Source organism: Ambystoma mexicanum, chromosome 7p (assembly GCF_040938575.1).
Source record: "Ambystoma mexicanum isolate Mex_15411 chromosome 7p, UKY_AmexF1_1, whole genome shotgun sequence".
In the NCBI taxonomy this organism is placed as follows: Eukaryota; Metazoa; Chordata; class Amphibia; order Caudata; family Ambystomatidae; genus Ambystoma; species Ambystoma mexicanum.
Window position 1 is genome coordinate 204383512 of NC_090939.1, and position 20785 is coordinate 204404296.

Consider the following 20785-nt stretch of genomic DNA (forward strand, 5'->3'; position numbering starts at 1 on the left):
GCCAGCAGTCCCTACCAGTCCACTACGGAGCCAGTTGTGCAGCACCACGGTCTGTGGGGCTTCCGGTGCGACTTAGGCATCCTCAAGGTCGTCGAAGTGGTTTTGGCTCTGCTGGCATTCATCTGCATCGAGACCATCATGCGATTCTCCCCTTGCGAAGCCTTGTACTTTAGTTTGTGAGCTGGGCAAGGTCTATGCCACACTGCTACAACAGAAATTGTTGGCCTGGATTAAATCTACCGGGAGGTTTGATGTTAGACAAACCTGTTTTGTGAAAGGGGTAGGCTGTGGGCTCAACCTTCTCATCCTGAACATCATGAAAATGGAAGCTATAAGGGCAGGAAAATGCGTCTATCTAGCATTCATTGATCTCTCCCATGCATTCAACAGCATCAACCGTGAGCTCTTATGGGAGAAGATGCGCAAGTGGAACTGTCCGAGTAGCCTTCTGGCAGCAATTAAAGATCTACACACCAATACCAACATAAAAATCAGGCTGGATCGGAGAGGCACCCTATCTAATTAAAACCTACTGTCGGGTTAATCAAGGATGCCCTTTGGCCGCCATCGTATTTAACCTCTTTATATCCGACATAGGGGATGAGTTTGATACCATTGCCGCATTCCATCCAAAAATTAGCACTATAGAAATAAGCTGGATCCTCTATGCGGATGATTTGGTTTTGCTGGACTCTACGCCAATAGGTTTACAGCGATAACTACATTTAATTGAAAAATACATAGCTAAAAATGGCCTAACTACTAACGCCAAGAAATCAGAAATCCTGACACTGAAAAATCTGGTAACGCACAAATCCACTGCAAGGAAAAAATACTAGATACTTAGGTATGCAAATCAGTGGCAGCTGTAATTGTTTGATCTGGGTCAACTCCATTAAAGCCAAATGTCGCCAACTAGCCGTTCAGGCAGCAGCCCTACAGAAAAAATATGATAAGTTCTCTCTGCTGCTTTTACAAACAAAATGATGCTACATGGTGCAGATTGTGCCTTGGGATGTCCCGACACAATTTGGAACACACTGGAAAACATGTTTTGGTTGAAGGTTCTGTGGTTGCCTAAAGGGATTACAACGGTGTCCATAAGACACAAACTAAACTTGACATCCCTAAGTTCAAGAGTCTCTTGGAACATGTTGGCTCTCCATCGCAAAATAACCATCAAGCCAACCCTACCCCAATTTGAGATACTGCAGTTTTCAGATGGCCTAGACAAATCCAATATGGTTGCACAGTGGATGACACGATGTGAGCAAGTAATGCAACATTATGACTTAGAGATGGAAACGCTTCACACAAACCCAAATAAAGTTAAGGCAAAACTTTTTCAACAAGACTGGTATGAAACTGTCGAGCTTAGATGCAAACAAAAACAGATGATTTTGTCTCCACCAGAAGCACAAAAAACGTAACGAAATCCAGAAATATCAAGTAAAATTTCTGGATAAACGCCGGAGAGACTTATTTCTGAAATTTCATTTGAATGCATTTAAAACTAAGGAAGTTTTGGCACTTTGGGACAAGGGCTCGCCAAAAGATAACAAATGTCTATATAATATTGAACCAGAGTCCATAAAGCACTTGACTCTATATTGTTTTGCATTGCGAGAAGCGAGAACTATTTACTTGGGCAGGGTTCTGGGTGATCATCAAACATTGAGTGCCGACGACTTGTGGGCTCTATGTTTTGAAGACTCAAATAGAAAACTGACAATCGCTTCAACATCTTTCTTAGAATTTATTGTTATGAGATTTAATGAAAAATCAATTATCATCTAAGAAATCTCAATGCTATGTAAAGTGAGTAGAGCCTCAGATTGTTTTATTTTGGTTTGAGATCACTTGTGGTTGTTGTTTTAGCTGAAATAAGTGTGAAATAATTGTTGTGTGTGTGTGTATATATGTGTATATATATATATATATATATATATACATATAGATATCTTTTTTTTAAAGGTTTGTAACAAACCATATAAAAAGAATGCAATTCTCACTGAACTCTCGCTCTTTTGCAACCCATACAGAATGCAGCAGCAAGACTCATTTTACACCTACCAAACAACTTGCACGTCACCACAGCTCTCTCCAAGCACCACTGGCTCCCTTTACCCCATATAATTGCTATCAAATGATGCTGCATTGCATACAAAGCCATCCATATCAAATCCTGCCTTCACACAAACTGAAACCCTTCACCCACACAAACGCTGAGAAGCCCCCCGAAAATCACCTACACAGTCCACTACGAAAGTAACATGTAGACAAAAACAAGGCTTCACCCAATGGGCACCAATAGCCTGTAATGCCCACCCATCCCTCAGCAGTACCACACCTTGCTGTATCACCTTCCTCAAAACCTACCGCTTTACTTGCATCCAAACCAGCCAGACCACCTCCTCTGGTATATTTTGTCTGTCCTAATCAGTTGCGCGGTTCTGTATGTGTTATGTAATGGTTTTGAATAGCACCCTTCATCCACTATTGGTGGCCTTACTGCATATGGTTCTGGACAGTTGGAGAGGCCAATAGGGAACTTGTGACGTGGATGGGTGCAGGTCGGATGTACCGAGTTCCTGCTTGCCAACCTGATTTCTATGGGCTTGGAGGAGAAGCCTGGGTATATGTTATCCATATTGAAGAGCCCAAGATCTGATCGACTACAGGGCTTTTGGTCTAGTTAGCTGCCGATGTGGGAGAATGCAATGGGGCTAAATAGAAGAGCTTAGTCTTGCCTTGGTTAGTGCTGATTTCCTAATAGCTAGGTCAGTGGTGGCTATCTGAGGGTGGTGTGTGTAGATTAAGGTGGTAGAAGATCTTGGAGGGAAAGGGGAGTAGCAGGCCTTACAAGGCAAAACAACTTGCAACCCTGTACTCCTATCCATGGCCATATGCAGACCGGCCCCATTTCACAATGCCACCTGTCAATCCCACTATATCTCCCTCTGCCTCCCCATATCTCTTTTTTTTCTCTTTCTCTCAAATAGATACATTGTATCCCATGAGGAACATAATAAGCAACAAGCAAGTTGGCAACTGAGGGAAAGGGGCAGTCAAAGTCAGATATCACCATGAGCTACCTCCCCTGGGTTATGGGACACGAGAACTTTAGGTTCAGAGAAAGGGCTGCCTGCAAACTGAGGGAAGCAGTCACCATTTCACTTTCCTTGGTACGTTGCTTGTTGAGCTGAGAGAGGCCTCAAACCTCACTCATGAATAAGGTGCAATGGCTCAGTGGCAGCAGGCCACTGAGCCTTTTGAGGGCACGGGGCCCGTCGAGGCAGATGAAGGCATTTGTCAGGCTTTCGTCAGGGGAGTGGCCAGAATCCCTGCTAGTTTCACCTAGTTGTCTACCATAAACTCTTCTCACAGTCCAAAATACACAAAAATGTACATAACCATTAACATGGTAGCACTTTGTTCAGTTACAGATGGATGCCAAGATGTCACTGTCAGTAATGCATGAATCTCACACTGCCCACCATACTTCATCATACTTGCTCATGAGGAATGAGTGAAGATTTCAAACATTGTTCCCATTCAGTGCTTTGGCTCACTGCTAAAAACTGTCAACAATCAGTGCAGGTCCATTACAAGAATAGCAACACGTTTGTAGGCAGGCACTGGCTCAGTAAAGAAGTATGCAAATCCTGCTGGGACATGCTGTCACAGTGACATTAAGCATTGCATTTATTTCTGAAACATATTGTTACTGACTCGTTTGGAAACCATGCTAAGAAGTAATGGGTCCGTATTATTTGAATTATACTAGCTCTACCAGAAAATGTGGGTACTCTGCCATTAATAGTATATATGCTCAATACGCTGCACGACATTCCTTGTCATCTCTGCTGAGATTACCAACCGCTAACAGCACAATCTGTTTGCACACACACACTTTTTAAAAAGTGTTTAATTATTAAATAAACGTAAACTGCTTGCAAGCAGGCCCTCATCAAACTTCCACTCATCCAAAACCGTAATTCATTAAATGCTGTATAAAACGAGGTGAAAGTACAGTACGACAACATTCTTACATAAAGGCGTTATTCACCTTGGTGCACATAAACAATTTCTCATTGCAAACATGTTCAGATGGATTATGAGGTAATATGGCAATGCCTGAATGGTATGACTGCCAGGCCAGTGTGTGCGCCACTTTTGCATAGCCAGTGTGGGCTAGATGACTTGGTTCACAGTGCAGCTAGAGATTTTTTCAATGCAATTGGCCAACACTGCTTTGAAAAGCACCACATGCCACAAAATGTCCCATAAACTCATAGGTATGCACCATTTCTATTTAGTATATGGGCCTATCCTTTTGTCCCAGGCCAATCCTCATTACAAAACCTGAAGGAAAAAAAAACAGACAGCTTGCTTTCATTGCAGGTGAGGAGAACAAAAGAAAAGAAGTTAACCCCAGCTATTTTTACAAATTACTACCAAAGTCTCTCATATACTACAGCAAAGAATACTTTTAAGTATTAACAATATTAAGCTGTAACAAGTGCAGTGCTGGAAATCAAGAAAAAGCTAGCAATCGCAAGAGAATCTATAAAGCTCATAAAAACGTCCAAGCCCAGGCTTGAATCTACTAGTCTTTTGTGAGCCAGTACGTTAGGAACTCCTAACAGTTGTCGCAAATGATCTCCACTGTTTAGGCGGGGGTTAACAAAGTCTAGACGTTGCACTTCATCTGTCACTTGCTTCTGTCAGGATACTAAGTCTGCCTGCATCGTTTACACAGTTAAAGAATTGGTTGTCCCCAGAACTTTTTCAGATGGGACTGTCAGCAGCAAACTTAATTGAAGCTTTAAGGGGGTGCTTCAGTTCCTCCAGCGCCCCTACCTCCAGTGCCACTGTTTGCCCTCCCAACGTGCCCATTTTCCGGAAAGCAGAAGAGGATGAGTTTTTGCTATAAATAAAAGGAAGCAATTCTTGTTTAGTTGGATCCTTTTTTGCAGCCTGTTGCTGCTCCAAATTGTCCTTATAATGTGCTTCCCTTAGCTGCTGAGCACAGGGGTGGGGCGGAGGGGGGCATCGAGACAACTGAGGTTATAGAACTTAGTGTGCTGCTCTTATACAAGGACAAAATCATGTCCTGAGTTGAGGATTCCGGTTGTCTGAGTGACAATTGTGCTACACTATCCCCCTGATTAAAGTTTCTAAGAACAAATGGCGCTAGAAGATATGTGTAGCTAATCTGCAAGAGAAGAATCGATATAAAGAACATATACCATTTTAAGTAATTCATTTTTTCTTTTGTAATATTTGCTTTAAGAATGGTATTGTTCTCAGAAAAATAAGCCTTTTACTCTTATTATAGTCACCAATAACATTTAGAATTATGTTTTTCAGGAAATTGCTAGCGAGTCTTCCAGAGCTGCTACTCCTAGAAAGGTAAGTTTTCCTATGCTGTTTTGTGTTTGTCTTAATGCATAGGAGACTGACTAAGCTTGATGTATGTAAAATAACTTAACGGCTACTTCCTCCCATAGATTCATCATTTCATCATTGTTTGAAATGTCATCCAGGTTCAAACAAGTCTAGAAACTTTTGTTGTAGTCTCTTGGAGGCATTGTGCAGCTTTGCACCGAGTTTGTTACGTAGTCAGTGACTGTCTGGGTGCTGTAAGTGATGTCCAGTGTCTGTGTGTGTTCACATAGAGAAACGCACAAGCTCTGAACTCTGTTCCTTTTTTACAAACCTTCACCTTCAGCCACAATACCTTTTCCTTACTCCTGTCTCCTTCCAAGATGAATTTCAAACTGTGTCAAGACTGTGTCCACCAGATGTTGGTTTCTGATCCACATGAAGCCCTGTGTGTGGTAGATTTGAAAGGATAATAATGCAGAATTGCAGGTCTTGACAATCTATGTCCCCTAAAACTGTGCAAGGAAAGTGTTGCCAAAGGTGTTCAGTCTGAAAAAGCCCAGTAAAACCTTAAGAATTGGGATCTTTCTGAGGAGGTACTTGGTGTGCTTTGTGTGAGGCACCCATCTATCAACACTATCTATGCTTGTCGCTAGGGAACGTTTGTGAGTTTGTGCCGAGATAGAGCATTGAGCCCATTGTCAAGCTGCACTAGCACAGTTTTGGAGTTCTTGCTTACCTGCACATTGTTTTTTGGAGGCTGCCCAAACAAGGTCCCTGCTATACAGTGCACCTGGTCCTACAGTTTCTAAATGGATAGTTAACACATTCCCTCCAAAACTTTTTGATGACCCAGCAATGGGACTTAAATTCAGTTCTAACTTAACTTTTGTCAGCCCCTTTTAAACCCAAGCATTCATGCGTCTTAAGGCTCCTTGCTCACAAGGTGGCAATTCTGATTGCCTTGACATCGGTCAATATAGTTTCAGAACTTGAGGCCTTATTTATCCAGAGGAGAGGCTACATAGATTGGAACTCAAGAGAGCTTTAATATTTTAACTCTCCAGGACAAAGTATTTCATGCAGTATGATGAACTGGTCATAGGCTTTTCGGGCCCCTAAAAGGGGAATATAAAAAGAAACCCTATGCGAGACACCTCAATTAAAAAAAGAAAAATCCAACCATCTCCATTTATCCTTCAGTCCTGCATCTTCTCACACTACTCACCACATCTTTGTGTTCCTGAAAAAGAAGAAATATATTCTGTGCTTTTAGGATTGATTTTAATTATATCAAAAATAGTTAAATCATTTAAAAAAAGTTTTAAAATAAGATTCTCAATAGACCACAGAACAATCTCACAACCACTCGAGGTTGATACATTTTGCCAAATATGCACGTGTTGGGGGTTGGTAAGAAAGCTACTAATATATACAAATAATAAACATAGAAATTCTTCTAAATACAAGACACTTTTCTAAGACACAGCTCTTTGCCTTTCTCCTGTTCTCCCCAGACAAGGTTTCTTGACAAGTCCGATCTATGAAAGTCTCGTCAAAATAGGTTCATCCCTAAGGACCACATTGACTCCCAGGCTCCTGCTCTGGCCAACTTCTGCAACCACTCCTTCGCCACTGGAGTTTTCCCTCTCCCCCTGCCCCCCGAAGCATTCGATTGTGCACCCTCTTCTCAAGAAACCCTCTGTCGACCCTGCCTGCCTGGCAAACTATCGCCCAATCTCCATCACTCCTTTCCTGTGCAAACATCTGGTCTTCATGATCATCAGTCTGGATTCAGAGCTGCCAGAAGCCCGGAAACTGCTCTCCTGAACATTCGTGAAGACCTGCTCTCCAACCTGGATTCCAACACCCACTGTGTCCTCATCCTACTTGATCTCTCTTCTGCCTTTGGCATGGTCAAGCATGCCATTCTGCTCAACTGTCTCCATGATAACCTGCGTATCACCGGTCAGGCCCTGGCTTGACTGACGACTTTCCTCTCTCATCGACCCTCCCTGGTCCAGGTTGGGTGCTTCCTCACCTCTATGTAACCTCACCTATCTAACAGTGGTCTAACCTCTCTCCCTGGCTGTTCAACCAATACCTGGAACTTCGTGGCCACCGCATTGCCGCTCTCTGCCCCAACTTCCAGTGCTATGCGGATGACACTCAGCTCCTTTTCAGGCTACCTTCAGCCACCTCTTCTCCTTTACTCATCTTTGACTGTCTGCTATCCAAGAGTGGTGTGCCTCCAATGATCTCTGCCTTAATGCCAGTAAGACTGAGATTCTCCTCATCGGCACACCCGCTCCCTCCTTTCCTGTCACTCTCTGGCCGGCCTCTCTTGGCCTTCTTCCTGCTCCCACCTGCAGGGCTAAAAACCTTGGTCATTTTCGACTCCACACTCTTTCTCTCCTCACATCTCCGACATGTCTAAGAAGTTACACTACCAGCTGCACATCCTCAGAGGTATTCTTCCTTTCCTCTCCTTCTCCCAGAAGCTCACCGTCTCCAGAGCGCTAGTTCTCTCTAGGCTGGACTACTGCAACAGCCTCTTTCTTAATCTGCCTGCTTCTACTCTCCGCCCCCTCTGAAACTCATCCAGAACAGGACTGCGAGACTTGTCCTTGGCCTCAAGCCCAGCGATTTTATCTTTCCAGGACTGAAATCTCTGCACTGACTCCCAGTGGCTGCGAGGATTAAGTTCAAAAACCTCTGCATTGTCCACAAAGCCTTCTGGATCCTCAATACCTTCAACTCTCTCTTCCTAAATATCTTCCTGCTCGAGCTCTTTGCTCATCCACCTCCAACCCCCTCAGGGTCAGTCGCTTCTCCTAGCAACGAGTTGGTGGTAGATCTCTTTCTTCGGCTGGGGCCTCCCTTTGGAACAGCCTCCCTGAAACTTGAGGAGAACCATCTCGGGTTCCAGAAGCACCTTAAAACCTTCCTCTCTGCTTCTGCTTTCTCTTCCCCTCTCCCCTGCTGACGTCCTGGCTGAAACTGAAACTGCACTGGTTACGTGGCCACCCTTCTGATCTCGGGCCTAGGTCACCACCCCCGCCAGTTGCACACCTGCACTGCCTCCGTGGCAACCCCTGCACTTGGGTACTGTTTTTGTATCCCTACAGCCCCCCTAACAGCACTTGACACCTGATGTCTGCACTTACCTTTGCACTTGCCACCAGCTGGCCATATTATATATGTTTTTCTTTCTTTTTCATTCATTGTTTATTTATTCTTTTATCCCATGTACTGCACTGTCCCTTCCCCCTGCCCCCGCCCGCATATTTCCCCTTCCCATGCACTTGCACCATCTGAATGACACCTGGCCTAGTAAGATCGTTGTCCCCGTCTTCCCTCTGTTCCCCTCCCTTGCCTTGTCGCGCCTTTAAACACCTGTGTATAGGGGCGTTATAAATGCCATATCATATCAAGTCTCATTGAGAAATAGCATAGCCGGGGCGGCGGTTAAACAACAAGAAGCTGACTTCCGCAGCATGAGCTTGGAGGGATCTAGTATTTAAAATAGTATGAAATATTTCTCAATTTTAGAATCGTCCATCTGCTGATGTTTTGCAGATGGATGCAGGAGGCTGACATGGTCATCTAGCCAATCTACATGGAAGACCGTGCCTGTAGGGGCCAATGCCAACTAATTCTCCCTTGTGTATAGTGTGTGGCGCCCCTCCACGCCTGTAGCATGGACGGGCACAGACGGGCCTTCCTTAAGCGTGGCTTCGGTGCGCTGAGGGCAAGCCACCTGTGCCCGTCTGCTGCACGGGTGACTAGCACAGCACATTTAATGCCGGTGCTGAAAGTGGTGAACCCAAACCACCACAGACTCACAAAAACCAGCAGTATCACATAAATCTGAGGGAACACATAGAGGAGAGAATTTCCATTCGACAGCTAATGCGTGTGGGAAAATCTCTGGAACAGAAACACTCACCCTTTCTGTTAACACTTGAGTGTCAATGGTACATGTGAAGGGTCCCCCCCCAAAGGCAAAGATCTCATCCCCCAATTTCCATGATGAGCTCCCACTAAATGGAGACAGTTGTCTGGCTGCTCTTAGAAGCCACGGCCACATTCTCTGTCATGGCTAGATTAGCAGCTGAAAGAGAGAAGTCGTTCTGTAGAGCCTAGAACCACAATGTCATTGCTTCTGTGCATGGAGGCAGTAGCGCCAAACCACCTCACATTTTGAGGTATAAATGCATGGCCGCTGTATTGTCCATCTAAAACATAACACATTGGTCCTGCATAGAAGTAAGAAAAGCCATCAGGGTCAGCCTCGCAGCCAGCAGTTCCTGCAGATTGAATTGTTCCTTGGTTTCAACCGTGGGTGTCTATTGTCTCATGGTCAAATCAGCTCATTGTCCCTCACGGCCCACCACAATAAGTCTTGTGACACTTTGTTCGAGACCTATATCAAGCGTTTCAAGGCGCCGTGAAAGTGAGTCCACTGGCAGGGAAACGACCATGGGAACAACCTCATTAATAGCCAGTCTTCAGGGACCATAAAGGCGCAGGGTACCATGAGGCAGTGAAGATGTAGAAAGGCATGGTGGAGGCTTGACCCCGAATTGTAAGGTTCAAACAATCTGAAAGATGTTTGCCACCTGGTCCTCGGGAGGAAATGCTCTTCCCGAGCATGTGCCCAGAACTGCTCCCAAAAAACTAGAACAGCGGGAACTTGGACTTGGTGAAGTTCAGGGAGAAGCCCAAGCTGTGCAGCAGCTGACGGTTGTAGAGCAGGTAGGCCAACAACACATCTGTGATGCAGGCTCAGATGAGCCAGTTGTTTAGGATGTGAAAGACATAACCTCGCTCCTTCTTAAGACCTATTGCCACCACAACATTTGCCATTTTTAAAGAGTGTTGGTGCTAGGGAACTGCTGAAGTGCAAGACTCTAAACTGGTAATTGGTGTCCCCAACCACAAATCTCTGGTACTTACTGTTATTTACATGGATCGGCACATGGAAGATCGTGAAGGTCCAGTGACGCCACCCAGTCCTGCATCTCCAGAACCTATAGAATCTCGACCAAAGTGACCATCTTGAATTTGTTCTTATGCCGGTATACTTTGAACAGCCATAGATCTGTGATGGAATGCAGGCCCTAATCCTTCTTTGGCACCGAATTTCAGGGAATAAAGACCTTTCCCACTCTGTGAGGTGGGCCACAAGTTGCTGACTCTCTTCCAAAAGGAGAGAGTCCAGGGGAAGGGAAGTAGTGAGGATGGGCAACTGGGTGTGCTTTCCATGAAATGGAGACAGTGGCCCCTAGTTAACACCCGTAAGGACCAGACATTGTATTTGGTACGCTGACATCCATTGACATAGGGGGACACCCTCCCTCCCACCGGAGTGGAGTAGACAAAGTCCAAATGAAAGCAGCTTTGGACCAAGAGTAGCTTTGGGACAATGGAAGTGACAAACCCTCCTCTGTAGGTACCTCTGCCCTGGTGGGTAGATGTCATTGGACCTGGTGGAAAATGGTGGGCAAAGGAGGTGAAGGACCATAATCATCAGCACTTCTGCAAGGGCTCACCGACTTTTGCCCCAAACAGGTTGCTGCTATCATATTGTTGCCCACTGTCCCGGCTCCCAGCAGGGGAGCCCTACCCAAATCATCCCCATTACTGCTTAGCAGTATGTTGATGCTGGAGAACACTATTGACTTAGGGGCAAGCGCCTCTGAGGTACCCTCGGTTACCAATGAAGATGGCTCTAAGGAATCCAGGTTAGCTGAAGTTACTCCACATACATCGTTGGAGAAGCCTACAGCATGTATTATGGCTCCTTCTTTTCAGGCTTGCCAGACACCGCTATAGCTAATCAGTCAGTATGTACTTAGAAATGTATGTTGTTGAACACCAGATCGCTCATTAAACATGCAACCAAGGTTGCATCTATTGTCCAGGAGTAAGAACTGGATTTATGTGCTATTACCAAGACCTGGGCCCGTGATGCAGCAGACCCAGTGTTAGAGTTAGCCATTCCTGAGGGTGGTTATATTATAAGACAAGATAGAATTACTAATAGAGGGGTGGGGGGTGTTGCCCTTATTATAAAATCCCACTTCAAAAGATGGGATTGTAAGATTGATACCATTCCAGGAGCTGAATCATTGCTTATTAAATTAGCGGTGAGCACAGAAACCACTCTCGATGTTCTTCTATTATATAGAGCCCCCATACCAGATACAACTTTTCCAGCTACACTGAATGGCCTCCTTCTATCCTTTTTAAAACCCAACACCAAAATTATTATTCAAAGGGATTGTGTCCTCCGACGTATTCCTCATCTTAGATATATCCTTCCAGCTCTGCTGGCCTCGGAAAATCTTTCTCTCTTCGAGTCGATGTCCCTCGACAGCCGCCGTATCGACGCCGACGTCATCCTGGCTATAAAGGCTGCGCGCAGCGCCCGTTGCTCAGTTCTGTTTTTCCGCGCATACTCAGTGCCTCGGAATACCGTTGCTCAGTTTTGTCAGTTAAACCTATTTACCTCGAGTTATTCGATACCGTACTCGATGGCTTCTTCGTCGGAACCGACAACTCCTCGATCCGGCTTCAAAAAATGCCGAGATTGTGGGAAAAAGATGTCGCTGACTGACCCTCACAGAGTTTGTCTGTGGTGTTTGGTAGCTGAACACCATTGTTCGGAGTGTGAGGACTGTATGTCCATGACAGCTAAGGCCCTGAAGGAGCGTAGGGGGAAGCTGGAGAAAGGTAAGACTTTTAAAGCTTCTTCTTCGTCGACGAAGTCGAGACATTCGTCTCCTCGTCACCATTCGCGCTCCAGATCTCGGAGTGGGTCTCATCACTCCTCGAGATCGAAGCACTCGAAGAGGAGACGTCGAAGATCCCCTTCTCCGTCTTCCTCTTCCTCTGTTTTGCCAAAGAGGAGAATCCCCTGCCCCATGAAACATAGTTCCCGGGCTGATTGGGAGGAATTCCGCAAAAATATGATGAGCGTCTTCGAGAAAGCGGCCTCGACGCCCTCGAAGACTGCCGAGAGCGATGCTCTGGTCGAAAGACCCGAAGGTCAAAAATGTCGCGAGTCGCAGTACCCGGCGAAGGATACCTCTCGAGCGCGTCATGAACCCTCGAGCAGGACTATGACCTCCAAACCTTCCTCGAAGGTTCCGTCGACGAAAGTTCCGTCGAGGTCGATGTCTTCGACGCCGTTGTCGAAGGGACCTTCGACAAACGAGTCTGTCGACTCGACGCCAGCGTCGACACCGGTGTCGACGCCAAGAAAAGTCACGGTTACGACACACCCAGTGTCTATCCCCAGGTCCTTGACGTCGATGGCTTCGAGATTGTCGAGTAGAATCCCAATTCTGTCGAGGTCTTCGAGGCCTCCACCTTTGTTTTCGACGCCACGCTCGAAGCCTTCGGCGTCGACGACATCGACGTTTTCGAGGCCGATTATGACAAGTTCGGCACCCTCGGCCTTGGAAATGGGGTTTACACCCTTTATGAGTTCAGAACAATTGAGAACTATGTCCTCAATATTGGAAGAGGGTGAATTGTCTGAACAGGAAGACACATTTGAGCTGCAGGGATCTGTAACCCCAATTAGAGAGGAATTTTCCTCTGAAGAACGCAGGTTAAAGGATCTTCATGATTCCTTACATGAGGCAAGTGGGTTAGACACCTCCCCTGAGGTGGAGTTTGCTAGGCCAGACCCGGGGGAACATGCTGAAACCCCCTATAGAGCCTTAATGGCCAGGATCACAGAGTTTATGGGGTGGTCTGCACCTTCACAATCTTTCCAACAAGATGACCTCACGGATATTCTTGACAAAGGCCCACAGGAGGATCCTGCGGTGCCTTTTCATAAAGCTCTTCAGAGGAAGATCATGACAAACTGGGAAACCCCAGACGTCGTACCAGCAGTAAATAAAAAACTGTCTACAAAGTACAGGATATCCTCTACAGACCTGGGGTTTTTGTCTAAACACCCATCACCAGAAAGTCTGGTGGTACAGGCAGCATCCTCTACCGATGTCAAGACGGCTTATCCTACCGTCCCACAGGACAGGGACGATAAAAAATAGGATGCTATGGCAAAGAAAGTCTTTTCAGCATGTAGCATGGCGTTAAAATCTGTTAATGCTACTTGCACCCTTGCTAGGTTCAGCCATACACTTTGGGAGTGTGCTTCTACAGCGGCTGACTGCATCCCGGAGGGAGAAGAAAGGGATGCGTTCCTGAATATTATACAGGACGGTAAAGACGCTATGTGCGAATCCCTCCAGACGGGCATTGATTCGGCTGACAGTATCAGCAGAGCAATGGTGGCAAGTACATCAACCAGGAGATTCGCTTGGTTGAGAAAGTCTGGTTTTGCCCCAGATGTGCAAGCCAGGCTCTTGAACATGCCATTCGATGGCTCTTCTTTGTTCGGGAAAAAGGCGGATGACAGTTTAGAGAAACTGCAAACTTCAAAAGCAGCAGCAAAATCCCTAGGAGCTGCAATCCGTCAGACTCCTGTTCGTCCCACAGGAACCTCTGCGAGGGGCAAGTCCTTTCGCTTCTACTCCGCATTCGGAAGAGGTAGAGGACGACCGGCTCAAAGGGGACAAAGAAGAACTACCCGAGGTGGACGGGATAGATATTCAAAAGCCGCAGCAACAGCAGGTGCCTCTTTACCATCGGCATCTGCATCAGCCGCCCCAAAACCACTCTGAGGACTTCCCTCACAGGACACCTGTAGGAGGTAGGTTGACTCAACATCTGGCGGTATGGCAGGCTATCACGTCAGATGCTTGGGCATTGGAAACAGTTGCCCAAGGTTACTGCCTGCCTTTCCTACGCATACCTCAGAGTCATCCACCAGGGATCAGCTCTCAGAAAGCTCCAGATCCGCTCCTCTTGCAGGAAATTTTGGACCTGCTAGAGAAAGGTGCCATAGAACCGGTACCTGTAGCGGAGAGGAACAAGGGCTGGTACTCCCCTTACTTTCTCATTCCGAAGAAAGACGGAGGACTGAGACCCATCTTGGACTTGCGAGAATTGAACAAATTCCTCAGGAAAGACAAATTCAAGATGGTCACTCTTTCTCAGATCCTCCAGGCCCTTCAGTTCCAGGACTGGTTGGTATCTCTGGACCTTCAGGACGCTTATTTCCATGTGCCTATCCATCTCAAACACAGGAAATACCTGAGGTTCGCAATTGGCAACTCTCACTATCAATTTCGAGTGCTGCCATTTGGGCTGACCTCCGCCCCGAGGGTCTTCACCAAGTTAATGTCGGTAGTGGCGGCAAGTCTAAGGAGGGAAGGGATTCACGTCTACCCCTACCTGGACGATTGGTTGATCAGGGCTGTTTCTTCGGAACAAGCTCAGATCCAGCTAAATCACGTATGCCACTTCCTTCACAGACTGGGCATCTCCCTCAATTTAAAGAAGTCACAAATGATACCATTGCAGAGACTCCAGTTCATAGGAGCGATCCTGGACACTTCCATGGGAAAAGCCTCGCCACCAGAGTTGAGGGCTCAAGATATTCTACAGATGGTTACCAAGTTCCAACATGCCCAACGTCTCGCAGGCTTCGACTGTTTGAGGTTGCTAGGCCTCATGGCATCCTGCATTTTCCTAGTGCCAGAGGCTCGCCTGAGAATGAGATCCCTCCAGTGGGCACTGAGGACTCAGTGGTCACAATTCTCAGGGAGAATGACAGATCTTCTTCAGGTTCCCGACAGAGTAGCTCGAGACCTTCATTGGTGGGCCTGTCAGGAGAACATTCTGAAAGGAGAACAGTTTTGGCAACCCTGGCCGGAGATAACAGTAGACACGGATGCCTCACTCACGGGGTGGGGAGCCCATGCCAACAGCTTGACCATCAGCGGTCGTTGGTCTCCATCGGAGTCCAGACTACATATCAACCTGTTAGAGCTGAGAGCCCTCAGACTTGCGCTGAAGGTGTTCCTGCCAGTTGTACAAGGGAAGAAAATCCTGATAATGACGGACAACACAGTGGCCATGCATTACCTCAACAAAAGAGGAGGCGTAGGATCACTACCCCTGTGCAGAGAGGCGATGCAGCTCTGGTTTTGGGCAATCCAAGAAGGAATCTCTCTATCGGCAGTTCACCTAACCAGAGAGAAGAACTTGACAGCGGATGCTCTGAGCAGGCAGAGCACAGTCTCCCACCAGTGGGAGCTAGCTCAGGAAGTCCTTCAAGAGATCTTCGCCCTTTGGGGAACCCCTCAGGTAGATCTGTTCACCACCAGCCTCAACAGGAAGTGCGACCTGTTCTGCTGAAGGGAATTTCCCCCGAGAGGAGCTCTGGGAGACGCGTTCATAGTGGACTGGGAGTTTCCGCTTCTGTACGCGTTCCCACCGGTCCCCGTCATTCCTCAAATGATCAGGAGGTTTAGAAGATTCCGGAGAACCATGATCCTAATTGCCCCGGATTGGGCCAGGAGAACGTGGTACCCGGACCTTCTAGACTTGTCCATATGCCCTCCAATTCGACTTCCACTCAGAGAGAACCTACTCTCACAGAAGGGAGGTCAGGTTCTCCATCCAGACATCAAAACCCTCAACCTTCACGCTTGGCTTCTGAAGGATTGGGACCTCCCTGATGATGTTATGGAGGTGTTGCTTTCGGCAAGGAGGCCAGCAACAAAGTCTTTATACCGCTGCCGTTGGAACAGATTTTGCAGCTGGTGTAGAGAACAGAATATCGACCCTTTTTCATGTGGTACACCAATGGTTTTGTCCTACCTACTATATTTGGCAAATTCAGGCCTTCAAGTTGGCACCATTAAGGGCTATCTCGCAGCGCTATCCATCTTTAAGCGCACTGCGGAAGAACCATCCTATTTCAAGTTATCCTTGGTAATACAATTTCTTAAGGGGTTAACCAATGTTTATCCCCCAAGACCATTCCAAGTTCCCCTATGGGATTTAAACTTAGTCCTAACTTTCCTGATGGGCACACCTTTCGAACCACTCCATTCTTGTTCGTTAAGATTCCTTACCCTTAAAACTCTGCTAGAAGGGTGAGCGAATTACAAGCTTTCTTGTAAACCCCCTCACACTATCTTTCACAAAGACAATGTTGTCCTGCAAGTGAAGCCTAATTTCCTCCCAAAGGTGGTTTCTGAATTCCATATCACTCAGAAGATTACCCTACCATCTTTCTATCCTCCTCCTCACCCGGGGAAAGAGGAAGAGAGGTTACACAGGCTAGACCCTAGACGGGCTTTAAGTTTTTACATCAGTAGACTAGCCAGGATAAGACAGGCAGACCAGCTGTTTGTAGGTTACACAGGTCACAAGCTGGGGTTACCAATAACTAAGCAGACCATTTCCAGATGGATCATCCTAGCCATTCTGGAATGTTATAAATTGGCAGGAAAAGAGCCCCCTCAAAACCTTAGGGCTCATTCGACCAGAGGTATTGCAGCTTCATCGGCCCTCAAAAGAGGTGTGCCGGTTAAAGACATCTGTGCGGCCGCTACATGGTCGTCTGTCCATACCTTTACACGATTTTACAATTTGGATTCCTCCTCCAGTCAAGAGACTAGGTTTGGAAGGGCTGTACTGCATTCTATTCATCAATAGAAGACAGCATGAAGTCAGTACTCCCTCCTCCAATAATAGAATACTGCTATGGGAGCATATCTAAGATGAGGAATACGTCGGAGGACACAATCCCTTCGAAGAACAAGTTACTTCTTACCTTCTAACGTTCTTTCGACGGGATGTTCCTCCGACATATTCCTCATCGACCCTCCCATCCATCCCCGCAGTTCTACTTCCCTTGTTGCTGCAGCTTACGCTCCTTCAGGGTGATTAGTTTAGTCCAGAAAGCATATTTGTGGGCTACAAAACGGAACTGAGCAACTGGCGCTGCGCGCGGCCTTTATAGCAAGGATGACGTCGGCGTCGATACGGCGGATGTCGAGGGACATCGACTCGAAGGACGTCGACTCGCAGCGCCCTCTAGAGAGAAACATTTTCCAAGGCCAGCAGAGCTGGAAGGATATTTCTAAGATGAGGAATACGCCGGAGGAACATCCCGTCGAAAGAACGTTACAAGGTAAGAAGTAACTTGTTCTTCTGATTGATCTTAATCTGTGGCTAGGATGTGTCACGGATGCCTCAGCGAAAGTCTTGGAGAACACATTATATACCCTAGGCTTCGCACATCATGTTAGAGTCCCCACCCATATGAAGGGTCACACTTTGGATTGGGTCGCCTCCCTGAATATGTCTCTTTCGAATCTAGAAGTTAATGCTTGTCCATGGTCTGACAATCTTTTTATACATGTTCTCATTTAGACCTCCTGTTTTCCCAAAAAAGGTAGCACTTCCAAGGCTCACCATAAAAGTGAGAAATCGTAAAAAGTTAACCTCTACACACCTAGCTGAGTGGGCTATTTCCCTTAACAATAAGATATGCAATACTGAGAATATGGAAGAAATCTCAAATGTGCTTTGGATGTCTTTGTATTCCGTCACTGAGGAACTAGCTCCCATTAAAAATAAAACTCTCTCCCCAGCTATACGTCATCCCTGGTTTAATGATCATCTTAAAGCTCTCAAATCCAAGAAAAAAAAATCTTTCTACGCATGGCGTTCCTCTAAAGACTCACTTAGTCTGAACAGCTATAAGAAAATCGCCTCTGATTATACATTTTCTATTTATGCTGCAAAAAAGGAATCTTTTAACACGAGAATTTTGAATGCCCAGTCTAACATCAAAGAACTTTTTAAAATATTGAAAGAGCAATCGCAGGCCCCGAGTCCCTCACAAGACTCTTTCCCTAAAGAAGAAGCATGGTGCAAAAAAAATTCAAGAAGCAATATCTAATAAAGCTTATTAAAATCAGAGAAGGAATAGAGGTTAAAAAGCTTGTTATGACAGAACAAGCTCCATCTACTAATCCACCTACCGTTAACCAGAACGCTGACAACCAATCCATCTTTTGTTTCCAGTCTGTAACGGAACAAGAATTATCTTAAGGTTATCTCGCAATTAAAAAGCACTAGCTGCAAAAGAGATCCTTGTTCTTCAGTTCTAATCGAAGAATGTTCGCCAACTCTTATCCCGGCCTTGACGAAATTTGTTAACTTATCTTTTGCTACGAATAGCGTGTCAGATAACATTAAGAATGCTTGGATCACCCCCCTACGGAAGAAACCTAATCTCTACCCTCTGACCGCTTCGAATTATCGTCCCATTACTAATACTACTTTTTTATTTAAGATTCTGGATAGAGTGGCTTATAACCAGATCTCCTCCTTGGTGGAACAAAATCAAATCTACCATGACTTTCAGTCAGGCTTCCGTATAAATCACGGAACAGAGACTGCCCTCCTGGCCCTCAAATCCCATCTCCATCAGAGGATGGATAGTGGTCATATTTTGCTCCTTATGATCCTTGATTTATCTGCAGCTTTTGACCTGGTGGATCATTCCATCTTATCCACCAGGTTAAAAAACGATGCTAATTTTTCTCAAGCAGCTGTGGATTGGACAACCTCCTTTTTGAAAGGCAGACAAGTCAGAGTGGCCAGTGATAGGGCCGAAGCTAAACCTTTCTCACTCACATATGGTGTCCCACAGGGGACCTGTGTCTCTCCCTGTTTTTATAATACTTTCATGATTCCCTTCTTCCAGATGTTGGCAGAGGAGGGAAGCATTTTTGCAAACTATGCAGATGACACACAATGTGTTATACCGATACCAGGCATCCATGCGGAGGATGAGTTGTTGATCAACTCCATATATCAAAAAATCCAGGATTGGATGGTATCCATGGCCTTGCTATCAATTGTGCTAAAACCGAGCTTCATTTAGTGGGGTCAGATAACAAACTTGCGAAGCTGTGTCTCTTCTATAAAAACTTCATCATCGACAATTGCACAATAGACATTTTGAGTAAAGTGAAGACACTGGGGATCTACCTGGACAATAATCTGAGCATGAAGGCCCAGGTTAACAGCCTAGTTTCATCAGCCTCTTATTATATTAAGCTCTTCCATTGCCTCAGACCATTTGTGTCGGAAAAGAATTCCGAAACCATGGCAAGGGCTACTATCAGTGCTAAGATCGACTACTGTTGTAGTCTCCTGGTCGGTCTACCCCTTTCGGATTTCCATCGTCTCCAGGTGATCCATAATGGTGCTGTTCGAGTGGTTAAACTCATTGGCAAACTAGATCATGTCTCGGAGGCGCGTAGAAGCCTACATTGGCTCCATATTCAGGCCAGGGTTTCTTTCAGATTGCTTCTTATCACACATAAATGTGTGCATGGCACCATGCCGGCCTACCTGAAAGAACTCATTATCCCCAAGCTCAACATCAGAAATCTTAGATCCGATGAATCTTATACTCTCCTGGTTCCTCGTTTTAAGTTGAAGAAATCAAGAGATGCTGCATTTGTGTCTGCAGCACCTCAGTCTTGGAACCCTCTTACTCCCTCGCTACGAGCCACAACCTCGACAGACGTTTTCAAGAAGGGTCTAAAAACGGTCCTGTTTTCCTAACTTCTCATTGCCTCCTTCCGTTTTTTCTGATTATAGTTTCCTATCATTCTATGCCATTGTTCTTTTCGCTCTGTCCATAATAGTTTTTTGTCTTTTTGGTCTCATCGCCCTTAAGCGCTATGGTACCTGGTGCGCTCTACAAATTAAATAACACAACATATAGCATGACAAGTGACTTTGAGTTGATTTCCCTGTTGTCCTCGTCCAGTAGTGTCAAAGTGCCCGTCACACAGTCTACCATGTCCAGGCTCAGCTGCAGCATTTGTAATGCAGCTTCCTTGACATCCTTCACCAGTGAAGCAAACCCATCCTTCATCTCTTGAAAGGGCAAGTTCTGTGCTTGACAGACTGTGTGTGGAGTTGGCCAGGGAGCAAGTAACACTGATAGCCTTTGAACTCAGGAAGCCATAAGAATAAATCCTTGCTTCCCTTAGCATTCCGTTTCTTACTCTCTCTTTTAGGGTGAAAGAGGGAAAGGTAGATGAATTAGACCCTGCAGTCGAAGTCTGCACCTCTATGCTCTCAGGCGTGGTGTGTGCGGATAAACACTGTGCATCCAAGAGAGCCAGATAATACTTTTTGTAATTATCTGGTCTACCGCAAATGCTCGATGTGCTGTACTGTAATTTTGCTCCCTTGTGTCCTACAGTTATTCTCCCCCTCATCTCCCACTAATTTATGCTATACTGTCATTTTGTTTATGATATTCCGATGTAATTCACGCTATATTGTGATCTTGCTCCCTGGCACCCCTTCCTAATTGATAGTGTTCTCCGATAGAGTCTACCTCTTAGATATACTATATACAGCTTGCACCCCACCCCCATAACCTCAGTTACTTTTTTCTATTTACTGAGCACGCTTCAATGAACTC

The 20785-nt window shown here is 45.9% G+C and overlaps 1 protein-coding gene across 3 annotated transcripts in view; it reads left to right on the plus strand.

Annotated features, from left to right (window-relative positions):
• The window catches only part of BRWD1 (bromodomain and WD repeat domain containing 1), a 3236587-nt gene that overhangs the window by 2708186 nt on the left and 507616 nt on the right, over positions 1-20785 (plus strand). For all 3 annotated transcript variants that reach the window (XM_069636064.1, XM_069636066.1, XM_069636065.1), the window contains one exon: positions 5374-5415. In XM_069636064.1, coding sequence (XP_069492165.1) covers positions 5374-5415 — 42 coding nt within the window. The remainder of the gene's footprint in view (positions 1-5373; positions 5416-20785) is intronic.